The sequence below is a fragment of the Crinia signifera genome, chromosome 1, assembly GCF_055691185.1.
Source record: "Crinia signifera chromosome 1, ASM5569118v1, whole genome shotgun sequence".
In the NCBI taxonomy this organism is placed as follows: Eukaryota; Metazoa; Chordata; class Amphibia; order Anura; family Myobatrachidae; genus Crinia; species Crinia signifera.
The window spans coordinates 442,442,385-442,465,028 of record NC_139217.1 but is presented as its reverse complement, the minus strand read 5'-3'; the positions used below and the strand labels follow the sequence as shown (position 1 = coordinate 442,465,028).

Genomic DNA, 22,644 nt, shown 5'->3' with positions numbered 1-22,644 from the left:
ATGAAATTTCTTCCATATCTTTGTCCAGTAGACGCATAAAAGTCTTGATACTAGGGTTATATGAAACCGGTTCGAATGTAGATTTAGGCTGGAAGGAATTTAATTGAGGTGGAATAGTCTCCTGAGTGTTAGATGGTGGAATAGGTAATTGCTTAGCAAAATGTTCCTTGAGTTTAAGTTTCCTATGTAGTTTAGATTTTTCAATTGCCACTGGAATGAATCAAAGTCACTGGATGGTATAAAGGATAAACCTTTAGACAGGATGCTGTATTCAATTTTAGATAACTCATATGAAGAAAGAATAATAACTATTTCTTGTTCTTGGTGGTTTTTGCCCCACGAGCAGATCCTTTTCCTTTGCCCTCCACGTCTGGTGTAATGTCGCTTGGTTTTGTAGCGTTTTTTCTGGTTGTCACACCTAAAGGGACAAACTGATGTCTGCGTCGGGTGGTGGGTTCGGAGTCACTGGTACTCAGGGGTTAAAGTGGGCCGGAACGCACCGGAACGGAGTTCCGGCAGTTCCAATTGAAGCCGGAACTCAGTTCCGCCTCCTTCAGCCAGCCTGCTGCTGCTGCCGCCCCGCCGAGAATCCTGTATCTGGATCTCAATGCGGGGACACGCCGATGTGGGTGCTGCCGTGAGACTGAGTGTCTATGTGCCCCGCTTGGCGCTCACAGTCACAGCTGCCTGTCACAATAGAGACTCTATTGAGTGACAGGCGGCTGTGACTATGAGCGCCGAGCGGTACACAGCGCCGGGCGGGGACCTGACTGCCTCCCCCTCCTGCTGTTGGGATTGGCCACCAAGGGGACAGAGGAGGGACCCGCGCTTATGCACAGGCTGTCACTCAGATAGACAGACCGGGTCCGGCAGCAAGCTAGTGCGGACGCTGTGCAGCCTCCAGCTTACCACTCTCTGCCTCCGCCGGACGCTAAATCCAGTAGCCCCCGCCAGGAGCCCAGCCAGGAATCGGACAACCCAAGTGAGTCTGTGCTTCTGTGGCCTGTGGGGAGGTGGGGTGGGAGGGATTGAGTTAGGGAGGGAGGGAGGGAGGGAGGAGGGGGAGGGTGAGGGGGGGTTTGGCGGGCCTTTTCTCTGGCCCATTTTCCATTTTACTGCGCACTCAGTCTGCTTCTCCTCCACCTCCTGCTCCAGCCTCAGGCTCTGTGACCATTACCATTTTGTTGGTGAGTTAGTGTACTACTGACTGCACTGCAGCTGTTATCTCAATGATGTTGGGCCTGGGGGAGCAGCAGTATGTTGTATAATGTTGTGTCATTGGTGCCAGGGGCTGGGCTGGGGGACTAGTCTAAAACTTGTAATTTGTCCAATTTTTTGGCATGTTACTGATGCTGGCTGGGAGTGAGATTACATATATGGGGCTGGAAGTAGTGTCTATCACTGAGACTGGGGGGGGGGGGGGTAGCTCAGGTTGGTTACTGTAGGTTGCTGAGGGGGATGGTGGGGTAGTGTATGTCACTAGGGCTGAGGAGGGGTAGGGTGGGTCATGCTGTATCTCACAGGGGGGGTAGGGGGTGTTTAGTATATATGATACAGATGGAGCCGGACTCGTTTATCACGCGCCCGCCAGATCCTCTCAGTGGCACGGTATGGATAGATCGGTGAGAGTGATGCTGTATGTACTGAATGTATGAGGGTGGTGGTGTAAGTATAAATGTATGGATGATGGCTCTTGGGCATCCCTGAACATATTTCTCTTTGTGTCTGACTGGTTCTGCCATGTGTGCTGTATAATTCCGCTGGCGCCGCCATGGGTGCCGTATCTGTCCAGGGGTGCCGCCATGTGTGCCTTATCAATACAGGGGTTCCGCCATGTGTGCCTTATCAGTCCAGGAGTTCCGCCATGTGTGCCTTATCAGTCCAGGGGTGCCGCCATATGTGTCTTCTCAGTCCAGGGCAGCTGACTTTTTTTTTTTTTTTATTAAAAACATATTTCTCTTTGTGTCTGACTGGTTCTGCCATGTGTGCTGTATAATTCCGCTGGCGCCGCCATGGGTGCCGTATCTGTCCAGGGGTGCCGCCATGTGTGCCTTATCAATACAGGGGTTCCGCCATGTGTGCCTTATCAGTCCAGGAGTTCCGCCATGTGTGCCTTATCAGTCCAGGGGTGCCGCCATATGTGTCTTCTCAGTCCAGGGCAGCTGACTTTTTTTTTTTTTTTTATTAAAATCATTTTATTTTTTTCTTACTGCAAGTTTGCTGTTAAGTGTGCCATATCTAGTGTTCAATCTAGCACCCGCCATATTTGAAAACCCATGCAGTTCCTCTTACCTGCCTGGAGTGTTGCTGTTTGCTGTAGTGCTTCTAGCACAGTGTGGTCTGTATATCAGCACTGATATGCAAACCTGTCCTGTGCTAGAAACACCACAGCAGACAGCGACACCCCAGACAGGGAAGAGGAACTGCATGGGTTTTCAAATATGGCGGGTGCTAGATTGAACACTACATATCATTTAAGGGGTGCTGCAATGTGTGCTATATAATTTCAGGGGTGCTGCTAGGTGTGCTATATAATTTCAGGGGTGCTGCTAGGTGTGCTATATAATTCCAGGGATGCTCCATGTATGCCGTATCAGTCCAGGGGCACCGCCATGTGTGCCGTATCAGTCCAGGGGAGCTGGCTTTTCTTTTTTAATTGAAAGAAAAATATATATATATATATATTTTTGGTACTTATGTAGTATCTGGGCTGCCGATTTTTTGATTGTATGCCTTAAGTTAAGGCATACAATCAGATGCGATGCGATGCGATATCGCATCGCATCGCATGCGACCATCGGATGCGATGACCCGATTTTTCCATAGGAATCAATGTTAAAATGGACTGAGTCCATTTTAACATGGAATTCAATGGGAAAAAGGGGTCCTTTTCATACCCCTACTATCCAAGTGGGCATGGAGTTGGATATAAACCTGTGGCGAGCGTATCGAGCCACCGAGCCCGAAGCGTGGCGAGCGAAGCGAGCCCCGCGAGGGGCCGGTATTCTGTGTCCCCACGCGGGGCTCGCTACGCTCGCCACGCTTCGGGCTCGGTGGCTCGCTACGCTCGCCACAGGTTTATATCCAACTCCATGCCCACTTGGATAGTAGGGGTATGAAAAGGACCCCTTTTTCCCATTGAATTCCATGTTAAAATGGACTCAGTCCATTTTAACATTGATTCCTATGGAAAAATCGGGTCATCGCATCGCATCCGATGGTCGCATGCGATGCGATGCGATGTACCCGATTTAGAAATCGGCAGCCCAGATACTACATAAGTACCATATTTTTTCTTACTGCAAGGGTGCTGTTAAGTGTGCCAAATCATTCAAGGGGGGCTTCCCCACGCATGCGCAGAGCAATGGGACGGTCCGCTGCGGGCGACCTGGCTGCACGGGATGCGCACACGTCTTGGGAACATCGATAGTCGATGGCTACCCCTATCTCTCTCTCTGTTGTCTCTGTGAGCTGCAAACACCACAGCTTACTGAGCGCCTTATAAACTGCCCAGAACACATACCCTCACATACATCCACTAGTAGGGGAAATTATTTATTGATCATTGACGATTAAATGAATTCTTCTGCCTTTGCATATAGAAGTCAGGGCCTGCGTTCCCATGGGAATGCCTAGAGTTTTCATGGGGACGCCCATAAAACGCAAGGCATTCCCATAGGTGAGCCCTGTTCCCGCTGCCCTGTTTGGCCCTCCCTCCTCGCAGCAAACATCGGAAACGCACCAAATTTACCTCATTCTGAGTGAACCTTAGGCCCTTAGTGTGTTTTTAAATGGGTGTTGTGTATTTTATTTATTTGTGGGTGGCTGCTAGTGTTTTAAAAGCTATATTGGGTGTGTAATGCCTATGCACACCCAGACAAAGGGCAAGCTGTATTGAAGTCCGAGTTTTGTGGCAGTGTGGGATACTGGGTGATATCAGATTTTTTAAAGAGAAAATAATTTGCAAGACAAAGTCCACACTGCCACCAAACTCTGACCTGACCCCTGCCACACACGTTGGCCTGCTTACATCCTGCCACCTGCTAGCACCTCATGTAATCTGTCTGTTGCCCCTACTAGATTGTAAGCTCTTCAGAGCAGGGCCCTCTTCCCTCCTGTTGTCTAAGCCCTCTTCTCTACACATTTCACTCACAGCTCTCCTATACTAAAAGACCCAGTGTCCTTCATTGGACACCAGCCCCTAGTAGTACAGTACATTGATCAAGTCCTCGCTACTTATATTTAAGCTCTAATGTGTATTGAATTGTGGCATTCTTTTTACCTGTACTCATATTTATTTACTGTAATCAGGGTAAACAATGAATATACTTAAAGGGGCGGGGATATGGGCGTGGCTTTAGCCAGGTGGGAGGTGCTAGGGGTGTAGCCCACAAGGGTGGGTGTAGAGAGGTGAGTTCCACCACCTCCCTTGGACCACTTTAAGCACTGCTGGTACTGTTATTTATTTCTTGTGATGATTCAGTATCTAAAGCAGTCACTTAAGAAAAATGGTTGTTTCAAATGTGGTTGTACTACATGTAATTATATGATTTCTGGTGATACCTTTTTGCATCCGCATTCTGGTGTCAAATATAAAATTAAACACCATCTTACATGTGACAGTACTTACACTATATATCAAATCATGCGCCCGTGCGGTTTTAGCTATATAGGCAAAACCCAGAGAAAATTTAAAGAGCGGATGGCCGCTCACCGTTCATCAATTAGAGCAGCTCTTATTAGTGGTAAAAGCGATCAACCGGTAGCCCGGCATTTTGCTGAGGCTAAGCACTCCATGGCGAGTTTGAAATATAGAATGATAGACCATATCCCTCCACTCAGCCGCGGTGGGGATAGAGGTCTATTACTGCTCAAGAGAGAAGCGGAATGGATTTTCCGTCTACAAGTTTTATCACCTAAAGGATTGAATGAAACTTTATCTCTCTCTATGTTCTGACCCTGATACTTATTTCTGCTTTATGTTTTGTTTAATATGACACCGCACTTACAGGTCAGATTTTGCTTGATTTTGCTTTATTTTGAACTTTTTCCTTTCTAAACATGTTTTACATATCGGATATCATTTACGGTCTCTTATGTTGTGATACTATGTTGGGTCTATTATCATGTCATCATTAGGCCAATTGTGTTGTATGTTATACATGCTTACTTGAATTCTACGATGTGTTGCTATTCTGTTACTTTTTAACTTTCACTTGATTTACACTATTGACGTGCGCCGTGGGGCTCCACGGTGACGTCATGCAGCAGCGCCGCACCGGGTACCGGCCAGCGCTGCCAGATCATTTGCACGTGGGTGTTGGTGGGGGCTATAAGGTAAGCCTTGTCTTGTAACTGATTGTTGTATCCTGACGAAAATCTTGAATATAGATTGAAATGTTGTAAACCAATTTCTGGTACAGTGTCGTTTTATTTATTACTGAGTGCCGCACCTCCTGGAATCTATCTCTTCTACATTGTGAAGGCACCAGGACTTTTTCTATTTCATTGAGCGTGAGTGCCGGTCCCCCTGCATTGTATATATATATATATATATATATATATATATATATATATATATATATATATATATATATTCAAGGGTCGGTCGGCACTCTGGTTGTCAGCTGCGATGGAGATCGGAATATGCACACATAAATATTTATTGTACACACTACAATGGTTAAATCATACACATGCAATATGTGCGATGTTGGGTGGGGGGGATGGGTGTGGGTGGTCACTAACGTGGTGCCCGCAAAATCAGGGATCCGGGTAGGTAGGTGCGGGGGGTGGGTTGCTTTCCCACTAAGTCACGTTGGTGGTGACTGTGGGGAGCTTGGTGGTTTGGGCAAAGTCACGGACTGGAAATGAAAAAGTTAATGACTCAGGTTGGTGGTGCGGGGGCTGGCACCCCGTCCCCTCCGCAGTGCTTCTCTGACCTGTTTGTTGAGCGGTGTTCCTCCTGTCCTCGCTGCGGTGTTGCTGCTGCTGACGATCCGGTCCTCCTCCAGCCGGGACTTGGTCGGTGTGGCGTCCGAATCCAAGTCCGGCTCCACTGGACCACTGGACCGGAGGAACACCGCTCAAAAATGAAAAAAAAAATTGAAAAATGTCCGGTAGGAGTTGATTGATTGGTTGTTTATCACTCTCCATTTGATCACTTTTCAAGCTTAATACATCTGGCCCATGTTCTGTTTTGGTTTTCTGGGTGGCTTTTTTTATTGTTATTTGCAATAGAATAATCCCAAGTGTGATCACTATGCATTTATCCCAGAACACTGGTCAATAGCTGTTCTGCTGGAGTATAACATATCTTTTGTGTCTTAACTCGTTCATTGGGACTATGTGAGACTTTTAACCTTTTGGTAACAAAGACTTGTTAGCGGAATACATTCCAGCAGGCAGCACTGCGGGATTTATTACATGATTAAAATAGAGGGATATTTTTGTCATGAGTCATTTCATTGCTCTGTGGCACACAATTCAGTTGTGATATGTGTATGTTTCATAGCAGATGACAGTACTGTATAACAGTCCTGATTCAGAGCTGCAAGCAAACCCAGCGGTTAAAGGCGTGTGCAGGTCTCTTTCTGCAACTACGGTCACAGTGGCCCTAAGCTGCAGAATCATGGAGATGCTGTGGGTCCCGAGAATGGGCAACATTTTCAAAATTTGGGGCATGTTTGGGACATTTTCTGGGATTGGCCAACAAAGCCAGACAAAGGACTGCCCTCTTCAAGCAGTTTTTAAACAGCAGCCAAAATAGGTGTGGCTTCATAAGGAAGAGGTGTGTCTTCACAATGTGGGTGTGGCTTTAAGGGGTGGGGTGTAGCATCACTGCACATGGCACAAATAAAATAGTGCTATGAGATAGAAATAGAAAAAGTTCAAAATTATATAATAGATTGATACAAATGTATATACATACCAATAAACATACAATGTATATAATAAATAGCAGCATACAGTATGTGCAAGGAAATTGTTAATAAATAGAACTATAATTAAGAGAATAAATGCTGATACTTGATATGACATCTCTGGTCACAAACCGTGCGGGATCCGGCAGGCGAAGCACCGGAGGGCCAATACGGAGGCGGGTCTACTGCTAGTATAATACATTTCAGCAAGCACATAGCAAATAGATGGTGCCCATGGCCAGTTCTGTCCCCAGTGCATCCCGTGCTCTCTGCGTTGGCACCTGCCGCATCACCCTAGTTATAGCCCTGGTCTCGGCCCTGGTGCTGATCTATTGATTCTCACACAGAAACTAATCGCACCGCTTCTCTGTAGTAATATATCTGTATAATGGCCCAATGTAATTCTTGAGAAAAGGTTCAGAATATTACATCAAACTTTTATACATAGTTACAACAGCTCAGAGTAGGTGAGAGCTGCATAGGCATGCAACTATTTAGGAGCCTTATATTTCTCTGATTGGGTAGTCTAAGGCTCTCTGTTGCTAGGCAGATAAAGTTCTGTTTAGAGTTTGTAGTTGGCTAGGGATTAGCCTATCAGGGAGTATATGGGTGGATTCTTTGTTAGGGTGTTTAAGGGTCATTTGAATATCCTCACTTCCTCTTGTCAGCTTTGAAGCCCACCCACCCAAATATTTATTCGCTCTATACAATTTAATTTGAAATTCAATTTGACTTCATCAGATAGGAAGGCGCTACTGGCCAGTGGTCACGTGTGGCATAAGTGGCCGTTGTGTGGCACTTACCCTTTTGAAGGACGGCGGTGGTGTCCTGCCATTGCAAGGGGACAATAGGCACTTCTCTATGGAAGTGTCCACACTGTGCCATAGTAAAGGGTGGCGAGACCTTCTCAGCGCAAGTTGTGCCTATAGTCAGTTGGGGCGCTTCACTCACCACCATTTTACAGTTGGGATGTTTCAGTCGCCACCATTTTACAGGTTGGGGCATCATACCTCCCAACTTTGCCATCACAGCAGGCGGGACGCTGCTGCTGCGCGCCGTAGACGCGCAGAAATTTCCGGAGGTGTGGCCTAATTTGGGGGCGTGGCCTATACTCACGGGTCTCCCATGAGGCCACGCCCCCATTTTGCCGCTATGGGGGCATGACCCAGAGGCTCTGTGAGCCTCTAGCCATGCCCCCAGCCCCCTGGCTGCGGGAATAGACGCTGTGCGCATGCGCACAGCGTTTATTCCCCGCTGCTTAGCAGCTGACAGGGGGGACTCCCAACAGCCCCCCCACACGGCGGGACACTGCCGCCCGCGGGTGGGACAGCGGGACAGGCCCTGATAATCGGGACTGTCCTGCTAAAATCGGGACTGTTGGGAGGTATGGGGCATTTCAGTTGCTGCCATTTTACAGGTTGGGGCGTTTCAGTTGCCGCCATTTTATAAGATCTATTGGCTGATTTTTGTAGCGCCTTGCTTGCCATCCCTTTACGAATAGGGTCATTACAATTTATGAATATTAATGACTTTTTAATCCAATGCATTTGTGTCTGTGTAATTATTTTTAGTTCATAAGCTAGCTTAATGCATTGTTAAGGTACAATTGCAATAAATGAATATACGCCTAACAATAGGGAAGCAATACCGATTTTGTTGATAACTTTCACTTGTGCTGATCAAAATTGCGTTTGCTTACTGGACACTCATCTGGGTAAATACCCCCTTCGGCTGAAAGAGCTTCTGCTGAGTCAACATAGACAAATAGCCACTACAGTAAACACTTTATAATGAATGATACACTTAACCCTTTGAGTGCTAAGAGAATTTGTCAAAATAGGTGGAAAAATTGCCACGTCAACTTTTTTATTAACCCTGCCAACGTCGATGTGAGAGATCTGCAAAATATCCATTAAAAATGCCAGCGCCGCTTACAGCGACTGTTCTTTTTGTGTGTGCAATATTTACTCTAAACTTCAATGAATTGACTTTGCTGTATTTGTGATTATTTCTACTGAGCGAACAGTCGCTGTGAGAGGCGCTGGCATTTTTTGGTGGATATTTCGGTGATCGCTAACAGTGACGTTGGCACTCAAAGCTTTAAACACTTGCACTTTTCTTGAAATAAGGCAATTCTACACCAAAATCATTTACTTATACTTAATGGCACAGTCAATGCAAAAGCAATAAAAAACGCACAGTGTCTTAGATGTACCATATAAGGCAAGGCAATCACATACAGGCAAGGGCGTAACTACCGTAGGTGCAGGGGGTGCAGCTGCTATGGGGCCCAGAACTGAGAGGGGCCCACTTTGCCTGTCAAAGTATCATGTGCTATATACATTTTTCAGCATAAGTTGATCAATAGGGGCCCTTACAAATTTTTGCTATGGGGCCCACATGTACATAGTTACGCCACTGCATACAGGCCAGTATTCAATGCTCCCGATTCACCGTTTTTTTCGGGGAATCGGGCTGGTTTCACTCATTGAAAATCTGATTCACCCTATTCAATGTTCACTGTTCGCTGAAAGCGAACAGTGAACGCCGGCCAGTTCTCCGTTTCATGCTCGCTGCAATTCGCTGGTGTATTTCAATGGGGTTTACACTGGGATTCGCTGAGAGTGTATTCAATGCTAGGATGGAGAACTGCTTTCTCCCTGATTTTTGCCATGATTCACCGTTTTGCATTCGACATCTTTTTAAGGTGAAATGGAAAGTGATCTTTTAAAATAAAGGGTTTTTTTTTTTTCTGTGAAGGGGCATGCTATTTTTATCCTTGTGCTTGAAGCACATTAATATACATTTAATTTATAATTTAATTGAATAGGGTGACAGGGAGGGCTGGCAGCGAATGCTGCAGCCCTCCTGAACCCTGCGAATGTGCAGCGAATCCTAAACAGGATTCGCTGCACATGGAGAAATATATCATTGAATACTCCCCACAGTATGGATAACTTCAACCTAGGTTCCTTAGAAAACGTTGGAGCTCGGTGGTGAAGCAGATATTAGTCTGCTCTTGCTATTTGTAAAAGTTTCTGAAGTTGCAGTACTGTAAGTATTATTTAGCAAGAACTGGAAACTGTACAACTTTGTGCAGTGAGCGCTTTTCCTGCCCTTTTGCATAGTTTACTCGAGCATCTGCAGGAAGGCAACTCCTTAATGAAACATACTGTAGCTATATAACATAAAAAGGACTGGTTGATATGATACCATTGTATGAGGACTGTGGCACTCTGCAATCTGAGGTAAATTTACTAAAGCTTCTAAAAATGAATTAAAAGAGGTGATGTTGCCCATAGCAACCAATGAGATTCTGTTTATCATTTCTGTATAGCATCCCCGAAGAGGATAGACAGATTTTGATTGGATGCTACTGTATGGGTAACACATAGTTGCCTACCCTCCTGCATTCTGCAGGAGACTCCCTGAAATAACAACAATCTCCCTCACTCCCTGATTAGTCTAGCAATCTCCTTGATTTCACCTAACGAACATTATGCAGCTGTTACTTTTTTTTTTTGGGGGGGGGGGGGGGTGGGATTAAGAAATTAAGAAATTAAATGCCTTTTCAAAAGTAGGCAAGTATGGTTAATTTGCATTTTGAATATTTATTGCATAAGGGACATAACATTTATTATCCTGTATATGGTGCTAAGTCGGAAGAAAATCACAGCAAATGATTGCAAACAAATAAATTACAAATTGCAGGAAGCAAGTATTCCTCAACTATATAGTTAATAATGTTATATAGCAATATCCTGCAACAACCCCAGGACCCGAGCAAGTTACCGCAGAATGGTCGCCACATGTGTGGTTAGTGAACTATTCCATAGTTGCCAACTCCGGGAGAGGGCAGCCAGCCAGCTCACTGAAGTAGGGAGGCGGGGCCATCACTGGGAGGGGAAAGGGTGGTTCAGGGCGGAGCCACGGGAGGGCTGTTCTATTGGGGGCGTGGCTAAAGCAAATGCGTCATTTTAGCCGCGATCGCGTCATTTGACCCGCGGACCCCCCCGCCGGGCGGGGGTTCGAGGGTGATGGATGGATATGCGGGAGGGTTGACCCCCTTTCCGGGGGGGTCGGGAGGGGGACCCGATTTCCGGGACCCTCCCGGCCATTCCGGAAGGGTTCCGGTGAGGGGAGGCAGTGGGTAATAGGGGAATGGAAAAGATTGACAGGGGATAGAAAAGGGAAGCAGTGGGGGTTTACTTAATAAGTTTTCCCTTGTCCCCCACTCCACAGACACATTAGCCTGTAAGTCAGCGACATGGAGTCGTGACCCCATGCTTAGGTGGTCAGGACCCATTTTGGGGTCAGAACCCACAGTTTGAGGCCACTGGTCTACAGTATACTTTGTTGGTTGTGCCCTTTTCTTTAGGACACAGATATTAGTCTGTAAATAGCAGTGAGGAAGTCCTGGAGGAATTGTCAGAATGCAAATCTGCACAGAATATAAACACTGCTGTCTTGCTGAGGAAAATACTGAAATTGAAGCCAAAACCTATTCATAGATAAATTGTAACAAGCAGAAAACGCTTCTTAAATTAAAGGAAGTATTGTAAAAATGTTTTGGTACTTGTTTCCTAGCACGGCACCCACTAAGCTAATTGCTTAGTGGGCTATTCTGCGTAGGGAAATCGCATTGCATTGCATGGGCCATTTTAGTGCCGTGCGATGCTATGCGATTTTTTTTTAATGTAATTTATTCACTGCATCGCACCTTCCGCAAAATTGCATGCGATCACATGCGATTTTATAGGGTGTGCGATTCACAAATAATATGATTGTATGTCATAAAAAGAGGTTTTAGGCACCCCCCACTATCCATGCCACCCCGAAGCGTTGCGAGCGCAGTGAGCCCCGCGAGGGGCGGCGGAACGCGTACTCCGACTTTTTCATACCTCCCACTATCCACGTCGAGTTGATTTTATAAAGTGTGGTGAGCGCAGCGAGCCACCGAGCCCGAAGCGTGGCGAGGGCAGCAAGCCCCGCGAGGGGACGCGGAATACATGTAAAGTCATCCGAGTTCCCTCTCGGGGCACGCTGTGCTCGCCATGCTTCAGGCTTGCCACACTATATAAAATCAACTCCACACCGACTTGGATAGTGGGGGTATGAAAAAGTCGGAGGAAGCATTCCGCCGCCGCTCGCCACGCTTCGGAGTGGCGTGGATAGTGGGGGTGTTTTAGGAACACATTTACACCTGCCATATCATACATCTGAGACAGTAATGATGACGTGTTAACAAAGAACTGTAATTTTTACTTAAATATATGAAAAAGAATGATAAAGATAATAACAATAATGATTCAATAACAATAAAGATAAGAAAGATAAAAGATACTATCAATAATGATTTAAAAAGAATTAATAGATTAAAACACTGAATAATTAATAAATCACAAATAATTGACAATAAAAAGATAATAATTTAAACACCAGTCTTTAGGAAGGAGGGTCAGTGCGCAGAGGGCGCTTTCAAAAGGGTTCTCCGCACCCAATGTTTGCCTCCAAATGAATTCTTGGAGGTATGAGTGCAACATGTGGCGTGCCGTACCGCTCTGACGCTTGTTGCGCCACTTGCACGTGCCCCACATGCGCTCGATATTTTGCGTATGCACACCTGTTGAAGGATCTACAAAATTGTATCTATGGTTCACTTGGGCATGGTAATACCCTGCACGTTGCAGTTCCTCTGTGGTGTAACCCCTCCAACAGTCACTATAAATAGTGGTGCCTGCCTCAATGTTGTCCACAATCGCCGCTATCAATGTGGCAGCATCTCTCCGAGGCACCATACACAGAAAACACTGGCCCGTCTCACGACAGATACCGCCAAAAACCCACTGCTGTGGGAGCCTACGGCCAGCATTATATTTCCTGCGGACAAACATGATGTCACAGTACGTCAGCCGCCCTCCCCATTCTCAGACCCTGACGCCACAAGTCTAGGTCAGTCCAGACTGACTTACAGTAGATTTGCGAACATAGTAAAAATCATTCGATGGTCTGTGACCATCAAATGATTTCAGCCTGATTCACTGATTCACTGATTTGCAGAAAATGATTTTGTCTAATTACCACTAGTAGAATATTTTCCAATAATACATTCATCTACATTAGCCTTTAGTGTTTCGTTTGATTTTTTTTTTATCAAATGGCAGCATAAATATTCAGTAGAAACTTCACGTATGTGTTTTTCCACCCCAGCTCTGCTGAAGATCGCGGAGACCTTTAACGTGGATGTGAAGAATGGTTTATCGTTCAGCGGTTCGGTGGATGACATGTTTGGATATACAGTTCAGCAATTTGAAAACGATGAGGGAAAATGGTAAATGGAAGGATTATTATATTACTGTATGCTATAGGATACAATAGATCGAAATGTGCGCAGACCTCAGTGTTTTGTATCTAAATCATTGTCCTGTTTTGGTTTTGCTAAATGACCCTCAAGTGTTTTTGGATTTGGATCTGGGTGTCGATATGAAATTGTATACAATACTATGTCACAGCTATTCTACAATAAACGATTGTATGCTTTCTAGCCAGAATTGAGTTGTATGTTCATCCGAGCAGCTCCCTCCCATACAACCTGCGGGAGCATGCATCGCACATCGAATATTGCATACACACAGAGAACAGAGGCATAGCTACCGTAAGGCAGCCACCGCGGTTGCTTGGGGGAGCAAGCGCCAGAGGGGCGCCCTCGGTGCCCGGGCACTCTGGTCAGACCCCCCCTTACCCCTCCGCATGCCGCCGCCACCGCATTCAGTCCGGCACCGCAGATAGCCTCCGGGCTCCGTCTCCTGCAGTAATGAAAAATGACACGACAAAATGGCTGCCCCCTAATAGCAGACAGTTTTTACGGATGCTAGAGGAGGCCGCCGCCTCCTCTAACATCCCTAAAAAAACTGTCTGCTGTACGGGGGCAGCCATTTTGTCGTGTCATTTTTCATTACTGCAGGAGACGAGCCCGGAGGCTATCTGTGGTGCCGGACTGAATGCGGGGCCTGCGGCGGCATGCGGAGGGGTAAGGTAATTTTTTGGCGGGGGGGCGCCACAATATTAGTTACGCCTCTGACACTAAGGACCTTATTCAGGTTGCTTTGCAGCAGGGCTGCATTTGCACGGGGATCGATGTTGTGTTAGTGCGCATGTGCATTCCTGCGCTTGTGCATACGCAGGGTGCATGCACCCAACACAGATTGCGGGGGCGGAGAGGGGCGTGGGGTACCAGACACCCCCATTAGCATATGGGAACGCCCATTGTTTCATGGGTGTTCCTATGAGAACGCTGGGCGTTCTCATGCTAATGCAAGCATGATGGACAGCTATCAGCTGCCCGTCCACTTCCCCCTGAATAACCTTATATATATATCCGCCTGAGCAACCTTATATATGGATTTGCAAGGCAGCTAATTCACAGCCTTATGAATCAACCAGAATAACCCCCTAATTCGTACCGTGTGTACGCACCTTAAGGCTTGTTTTTGTCCCTATAGTATTACTATTATAATTTCCAGTCAATTTTGCCCACCACACCATACACTCTTCTAATTGAAATGACTCCTGAATTCACGAGAGAGGGGCTTACAGCACATGCAATCCAAACCCTGAGATTTGTTTTTTAAATCTGAGTTGTGAACTTAAGGGAAGACTGACTTGGAACTCAGCCCAATCGGATTCCCTAAGGGGATATCATCCAATATTACAGTCCATCCCATAAATTTGTCTCCAGGAGATGTGAATTAAAGGGACAGTTTGTGGCATTGGGAAACTTCAGCCACATTCCTAATACTATAATGACACGTCCACTCAGAGCCGGCCCTAGCCTAAATGATGCCCTAGGCAAGATTTTGGCTGGTGTCCCCTAGCTCCGCCACTAGTTCCGCCTCTGACCCTGCTCCCCTTTCCCAGCACCATCAACCCTCATCATAGCAGTCATCATTTTGGTGCTCCTACCCGCAATATTAAATAGAAACAGTGCACACATTCAGTGCGCAGCCCAAACAGGGGTGTGTTCTTGCTGGGAAGGGGCATGGCCACCCAATAGTACCCCCAATTCAAATTATGCCACACAGTAGTACAACTTTATTCACATTATATCATGCGATGGTGTCCCTTATTCACATTACATCACACAGTAGTACCACTTTACCTTATGTACTTTACTCCTCACATTATTCACATTATACCCTTAGAAAAAAATCCTGAGAAAATATTGTATTATAAGAACCTCCATGGCCACACTGCAACCCAGCACAAAGCAGTGTGAGCTGTGCAGAGGAGAAGAGCTGCTTTCCATGAATACACTATTTCATATGCAGATACAGCCTCACTCACACACATAATATAGGCATGCTGCATATCATTTTAATCAGCAGAAGCTGGTGATGCCCCTAGGCATTCCAAATGCCCTAGGCAATTGCCTAGTTTGCCTATGCCTAAGGCCGGCTCTGCGTCCACTAGCCACCAACCTGTTACTTCCCTGACACGCCCACTGAAATCCACTATTATTTTAAGTTATTGGGCCTGATTCAGCCGACTGAGCATGTGCCGTGTTTGCATTGCGCATGCGCAAAATTAAATTAGCGACTCAAAATGCGAACACTTAGCAATTGCAAAGAAGTCGCAGTTTGACAGGAATCTGGTGTTTATGGGCAGAAACATTGATTTTTTTTAGGTGTGTTTGAAAAAGGCGTTTGAAGGAATTTTGACATCAGCGCTGACCACTTCCAGCCAGATTAATGGAAGCCTCAGACTTACTCCCAATTTGCCCAGGTAGAAGGTTCTCTTCGATGTTCCAGGATTTGCAAATGGACCTGTGAATTCATAGCGATTTCCGATGCTTTTTTGCACGGGGCATTTTTTTCTGTCTGTCTGAGCAGCGACTTCCTGATCACAGTCAACTGCTTTTGTCTGATTAGCGATCCATTCTGAATCAGGCCCTGTAGCGGTCATGTTCCCCACTTTATTTTATTACTGAGGTTATGGTATTACTGCATTCATGGTGTCACCGTATTTTATTCCTGTGCTGTTTATTTTGTGTATTCCTATACTGTGTTTTGTATAACTCTTTCACATGCAGGGTGCTTATTGGGTCGCCACTGGAGGGCCAACCAACACGCAGAACAGGAGATGTATATAAATGTAGAGTGAATGGCCAATCAGAATGCACAAAGATTGACTTACCAAGTAAGCTGACACAACATAGAACTTTTATATGGATACTGTACATCTGAAGGAAAGGGATCATGGGAACGCCCGGCGTCCCCATGAAGATGCTGGGCGAATACCTGGGAACGTAGCCATGGTATTCCCTGCTCAGGGTGCCCCCAATTCGGTAATCAGCGGGCAAGATTAACTTCAGCTCAGACTGATTTTTATCTGCGAACGGCAGAAAAATCATTCAATGGTGGTGGGCGTTCGTCAGGGCGGTGGGCGGCGCTTACCCGTTCACCGAATCAGGCCAACTGACTTTTATTTTAACCGGAGATGGCTGAAAAAGGGGGCGGACGCTGATGTCATGTGATTTCAGCCGCCGCCCCCGAGCAGTCATTGGCCCACCTGTGTTCCTAGGGGAACACCCAGCATTTTTTGGGGGAGACCCATCAAACGCAGGGGCGTTCCCTTGCTCCAGCCCCTGCCTGCTCCCGCCGGCCCCCTCCGGAGAGAACGGCTCAGCAAATGGGAAACTCGCAGAAGCCATTTGCATGCGCAAGCCCCAAACATCGGGGAAGGGGCCGAATTCGTGTCTGAATCGGCCCCGATATTTCCAGAGCTCTTATTATGCAGTGACAGGGGTCATGCTATTGGTTAATGTGTCTATCATACTTTAACATATCTGTGTATTGTAGGATTTACAACCATTGCAAATGTTACTGAGGTGAAAGAAAACATGACGATGGGATCCACTCTGGTCACAAATCCCAAAGGTGGATTTATGGTAAGAACACCTCTATCCTCTCCTCATGCACAAGTGGCTACACTGAGTCTATGTACTAAGACTTGAAAAGAGATAAATGACCAACCAATGAGCTTGTATTTTTTTAAATCCAGCCTGTGACATGGCAGTTGGAGCTGATTGGCTGGTACTTTATCACTCCTTTTTATCACTCTCCAAGGCAAATATACCCCTGTATTCTAGTGGGTGACTGAGACGTGTCCTATGATAGACATGTGGTACATACATTGCAAACTAGCCAGCTGCATCACAGGTTTTATTTCCAGGCCTGCCATCAGGAATTTTGGAGTCCGGGACTCATTTCCAGTCATCTCCCCTCCTGACTTGACTTACCGTAACCCAGCTCCTCCTCCCCCATCTCCGGAGGACCCAGAGCGCAGGCTTCTTCAACTCAGGATGCCAGCGGCCAATTAAAATGCAGCACCAGCTGGTGAGCCAATCAGAGCTTGCGTAGCAGCAACCACTCTGATTGGCTGCCGGTATATGAGCTCTGATTGGCTCAATAGCCAGTGCAGAATTTTAGTTGGACACCGGTGTCCTAGGTTGAATAAGCCTGCTCTCCAGGACCTGCTTTGTTGAGGGCTGCAGAGGCAGTCGGGGGGGGGGGGGGGGGTTGCGGTGGGCAAAATGAGCTGCCCGGGCCCTTCCACAGGCCGGGCCTGGGACAGCTTTATTCACAGCACCCCTAACTGCTTTCAGTGCCTACAACAAAGCTGACAATTGTTGAGAATTGTAAGAACATTTACTGTATATGAGCTCATTGGGCCTAATTCAGGAGTTGATGCTGCAGTGATGTTTTTGCGGTTTTTATTGAGCAGGCAGCAGCTGCATCTGCAGATCAGGCTAGGATTACTCCAATGGCCCACGGTCAGGCAGATAATCTGATGCTGCGTCTTTAAATGCAGCAACAGATCAGAGAAGCCAGCAGGAGAGGTCTACTTACACAAGACGCCTCCTTTGGCATTTAAATGCCGGTTACCCAATATCCCAGCAAAATTTAATCTACTCTTCAAAGACTTGTTAATGAACTTTTCTTCTTCTCCCAAAGGCGTGCGGTCCTCTCTATGCGTACAAGTGTGGAAGTTTACACTATACAACTGGAATTTGTTCAAATGTCAGCTCTACGTTTCAAGTTTTAAACTCCATTGCACCAGGTGTACAAGGTAGGGATTAGTACATGGTAAACTGTCTGTACGGTAAAAGATAAAGGGGGAGATGCACAAACGTTTGCAGTATTTTACCGCCCTCCCTCCGCCGGGGAACCGCATTGTTAATAAACGCATATGCACTAACATATGCCATTATCAACGCAAAGTTGTCCTTTGCGATTAGACTCTCCAATCTCGGGAATCCGGGCAGCGTCTGAGCACTCGCTCAAACGCTGTCCCGACCCAACGCGTGGCTCTGCACAGCGTGACGTGATGCCAAAGGCTACCCACTCACTCCGCTGCTGCTGGCCCAGCCGCTCAGTGCAGCACCGCACTCCCTACCCCGCTTACTGGCTGCAATGCCTGTCCAGCTCCCCAGCCGCACCGCCCGTTGCACCGGCTAAGTAAGTAAATGTGTGCGGCGGTCAGTTAGGGGGGCTTGGGGTTTTTCCTTAAATTTGGGATGCACGGTGCTGGACTTCTGGGCATGCGCTCAGTGATGGCACAGGCCGCGGGGCATGCTAGGAGGTATCCATAATGGATCCCTGAAACAGTGTCATAAAGAGAAGACCATAGGCAACAGAGACCCGGCCGGCAGAGGGGCTTTAGTGCATTCAGAAATGCAGTAAAAACCCTGGAATTTTTACCGCAGTTTCCCTTCAGTGCATCCCATCAGAATACACTGACAGTATCTCACCTGCTGTGTGTACAATGTATTCCCAGAATGCGTAACCCAACTGGATCTAGTGATCGTCCTCGATGGCTCCAACAGCGTCTACCCTTGGGAGAGTGTGACTGAATTTCTACAGAAGCTTTTTAAAAAAATGTTTATACACCCGACTCAAACTCAGGTAAATTATAAATATCCTGTGTTATATTGACGGACATTATAGGGATCCTTAAGTCAAAGGACAAACACAATTAGGGGCAGATTTATTAAGCTCTGTGAAGTGATAAAGTGTCTGTTTTTTATCACCGGCCAATCAGCTCCTACCTGTGAAGTTAAAGGCTTGGTTTGAAAAATGACAGGTAGAAGCTGATTGGCCGGTGATAAAAACCAGACACTTTATCACTTCACCGAGCTTAATAAATCTGCCCCGTCAGTGATCTATCCTATTGTATACACCGTACCTCCCAGCATTTAGGTTATTAAAATCAGACGCATCCACACCCAGGGTCAGACTGGCCTCCAGGGCGACAGGGAAATTTGGTCAACAGTGTCTAGGTCGACGTTCAATAGGTCGACCACCATTGGTCGACAGGCAATAGGTCGGCACAGCAAACATGTCAACATGTTTATATTCTCCCTCTATGCCCACGGGGTAGGTAAAGTATGAACAAGTCGGTTTAAAAAAAATATATGAAAAACTCATGTAAATGTTCAACATGGAAAAGGTTGACATGTCAACATTTTGCTAGCTTGTGTCGATCTTTTTTCCAGGTCGATCTAAAGCAGGTCAACTTTTTTCATGTGTTCGACCTATTAAGTGTTAACCTAGACCAGGAATTCCCAAGCTTGTTCCTCAAGGCACGCTAGCAGTGCAGGTTTTCGTGATATCCAGGCTTCAGCACAGGTGGTTAAATGAAATAGCGGAAATACTGATTCAGACCCACAAGGCATGTAATCGCAGCCTAGCAAACAGGTAAATGCTGCCCACCTGAGCACCCGTATCCCCCCTCCGCCCATCGGCGCCTAAATCCCGTCGCTAGCATGCGGCCGAAAAAAAAGAGAAATTATCCGATAGTCAGCATTTGTAATTCCATACTCTTCAAATACCCGCAGGTTCCCGAATTGGGGGTGGGAGCTGACATCATGTGAGGTTGGCTGTCCGCCCACCTGCCTGGAGCAGGCATTGCCATGACTGTTAGGTCCAGGTGTACTAAGCTTGAAACGTGATAAAATGGAGAGTCATAAGCCACCAGCCAATCAGCTACTACCTGCCATATCACAGGATGTGTTTGAAAAATGACAGGTAGGAGCTGATTGGTTGGTAGCTTATCACTCTCCATTTTATCACTTTTCAGGGCTTAGAACATCTCGCCCTTAGTGTGCCTTAAGGACCGTGGTTGAGAATGCCTGACCTAGACACTGTCAACCTCATGACTGCGTACCGTGCCTATTGTGCCCCGCTGCCTGAGAGCCATGTCTCCTCTTCTAATGTCAGTGCACTGGAGTTGTCAGTTATAGTTACCTGGTAGAGCAGGATTATGGGGGGAAAAGGCCATGCACTGCAGTATCGATGCTATCTGTACGCCAGTGGTTCTTAAATTGTGTGTCTAGGCACCCTGGGGTGTCATGCGACTCTTGCAGGGGTGCCTTGGGTTGGTGATCCAGGAGCAAATCAGGACAAACTGATAGGCAAAACCAATGCTAGTTGCTGCTAATCATAACACATGTCAAGGGTCAGAAGCACAAATGTACACCACCCCATAACTGACCCTAAGGAGAACTGGTAGGTACACTTTACTTCATTTAATATTTTTTTCCCAAATTTATCAATACAGAACTTTTATCATAAGGGTGCCATGAGAAATATGCTGATACTCTAATGCACCATGACTTAGCACTCGTTAGCATGGGTCCCTACAACTGCTTTCCCACAGTAGGCCCTTAATGTCTCAGCCCGACACTGTTGGAAGTCGTCGTCCATCCCGTCCCCCATTGTTAGAGGATTGAGCCATTCATTTGTTAACCCTTAAAGTACCCTTTAAATTACTTTTATATGTGAGCAGTGATAACATTTAGTTTGAACAATAAAAAAATGTGTGTTTCAAATCACTGAAAAAAATGAGTTATTGACTCAATATCATACTGTAAGTCATTCTAACAATCAAAAAGCAGGAGAGTGTATACATACCATTCCGTAGGGTATGGGACAATAATGTCCAGAAGTTAGAGCTGCAATAATATCGCATGTTATAAAACTGTAAATACCGGTATTTAAAAAATGTGCAATAAGTACAGAAGCTGTATAAATGTATGGCTACAGTGTGTACATACTGCTACATACTGTTACATTGCCTACGAGTTCTGTATAAGGCCAAAAGCTAATTAACAAATGTATACAATAAACAATTTCAACCTAATGTCCCAGTGGTAATGTTACATATTTTTTATAAATGATACAAGATGTTTACTCTAAATGACCTATGAAGTACAAACAAGGTTTAACTAAAGTGCTACGATCTGAGACAGTTCTGCCGAAGACGGCAAATGTTTGCCTTATAAAAATTCCAGAATGACATTAATGCAGCTCTAACTTCTGGACATTATGTATGGAGTTTTATTTAATCATTTTTGTGCTGCAATCAGTTTCAAATAATCATCATCATCATTATCAACATCAAACAGGATGTACTGCAGTGGTTCCCAAACTTTTTGAAATCATGGCACCCTAGAGCATCATAATTTTTTCACGGCACCCCTAGTCTAAAAGTTTCTTATTCTGTAAATTGATTTGTATGTCATACATGGGTTTATTTATGGGTGAGGGACAGGATTAGCTTCTGTTTGTCCACATTTTATTATTGGTAGCCCACCAGCAATGTTTTTGCCTTTTACAATGACCATAAATAATTTCAATTGCCTCTAGACCACTAATCCAAGGCACCCCTGCAAGTGTCCCGAGGCACCCCAGGGAGCCTAGGCCCACAGTTTGGGAACCACTGATGTACTGTAATAATAATACCTGTACCCATAGTGACTCTTGGTATGAGTTTTCAATACAGTACATCAAGGTTACCTCTGATTCAGTACTTCTGTCCGTGAATTCTAACTCAAAATAAGATGACATTTAGTAGTGAATAAAAAAAAATTCACAGAAAATTAGAAAATATGGTACTTATGTATTATCTGGACTCCCATGTTAAATGCACCCCATTTTTTCATACCCCTACTATCCAACTACGCATGGAGTTGACTTTATATAGTGTGGCGAGCGCAGCGAGCCACCGTGCCCGAAGCGTGGCGAGCGCAGCGAGCCCCGCGAGGGGACGCGGTCTCATAAGAAAAACGGGAGTCCAGATATTACATAAGTACCGAAAATATTTTCTAAAAACAATAAAATACACAAGGACTGTCTACAGGTGCACTGCAGTATAATCATACAATTTTCTTTTGGATGTAATTTCGAAAATATGCATTGGTATTGTAGTAAACTCGGTTTGGATCAAATTTAAAAAAAAAATCTTAGACGTTGTCCAATTCCAGGATGACTGGTCACCTCCCACATGCGGAGTCATTGGATGACCAGTCACCTCCCACATGCACAGTCATTGGCTGACCTGATTTTATGCCAGACCAGATTTGGTAATATCGGACTCTGAAGATATACAGGGAGCTTTATAAAGAGAGAAAAGTTGGAGAGAGATAATGTTCAACCTGATCAGCTTCTAACTGTAATTATTCTAGCACAGCCTATAAAATAACAGAAGCTGATTGTAATTTTATCTCTCCCTGCATTTATCAAAGCTTGGAGAGAGATAAAGTACTAGCTAAAAAGCTATTGTTATTATATAGACTGTGTTTGACTAATAACAGGAGATGATTGGTTGATATTTTATCTCTGTCCAAGATTAAATAGATATCCTTCATAGCCCATGGCTACAC

General features: G+C 45.7%; 1 protein-coding gene and 1 long non-coding RNA gene across 2 annotated transcripts in view; one reads left to right on the top strand and one right to left on the bottom strand.

Moving 5' to 3' along the window:
* The window catches only part of ITGA1 (integrin subunit alpha 1), a 138,024-nt gene that overhangs the window by 24,505 nt on the left and 90,875 nt on the right, over positions 1–22,644 (top strand). The window contains exons 2-6 of the mRNA XM_083153847.1: positions 13,134–13,254; positions 16,012–16,118; positions 16,781–16,869; positions 17,936–18,050; positions 18,759–18,886. Of these exons, the coding sequence (XP_083009973.1) occupies positions 13,134–13,254; positions 16,012–16,118; positions 16,781–16,869; positions 17,936–18,050; positions 18,759–18,886 (560 nt within the window). The remainder of the gene's footprint in view (positions 1–13,133; positions 13,255–16,011; positions 16,119–16,780; positions 16,870–17,935; positions 18,051–18,758; positions 18,887–22,644) is intronic.
* The window catches only part of LOC146020608 (uncharacterized), a 101,368-nt gene that overhangs the window by 46,933 nt on the left and 31,791 nt on the right, over positions 1–22,644 (bottom strand). The window lies entirely within an intron of this gene.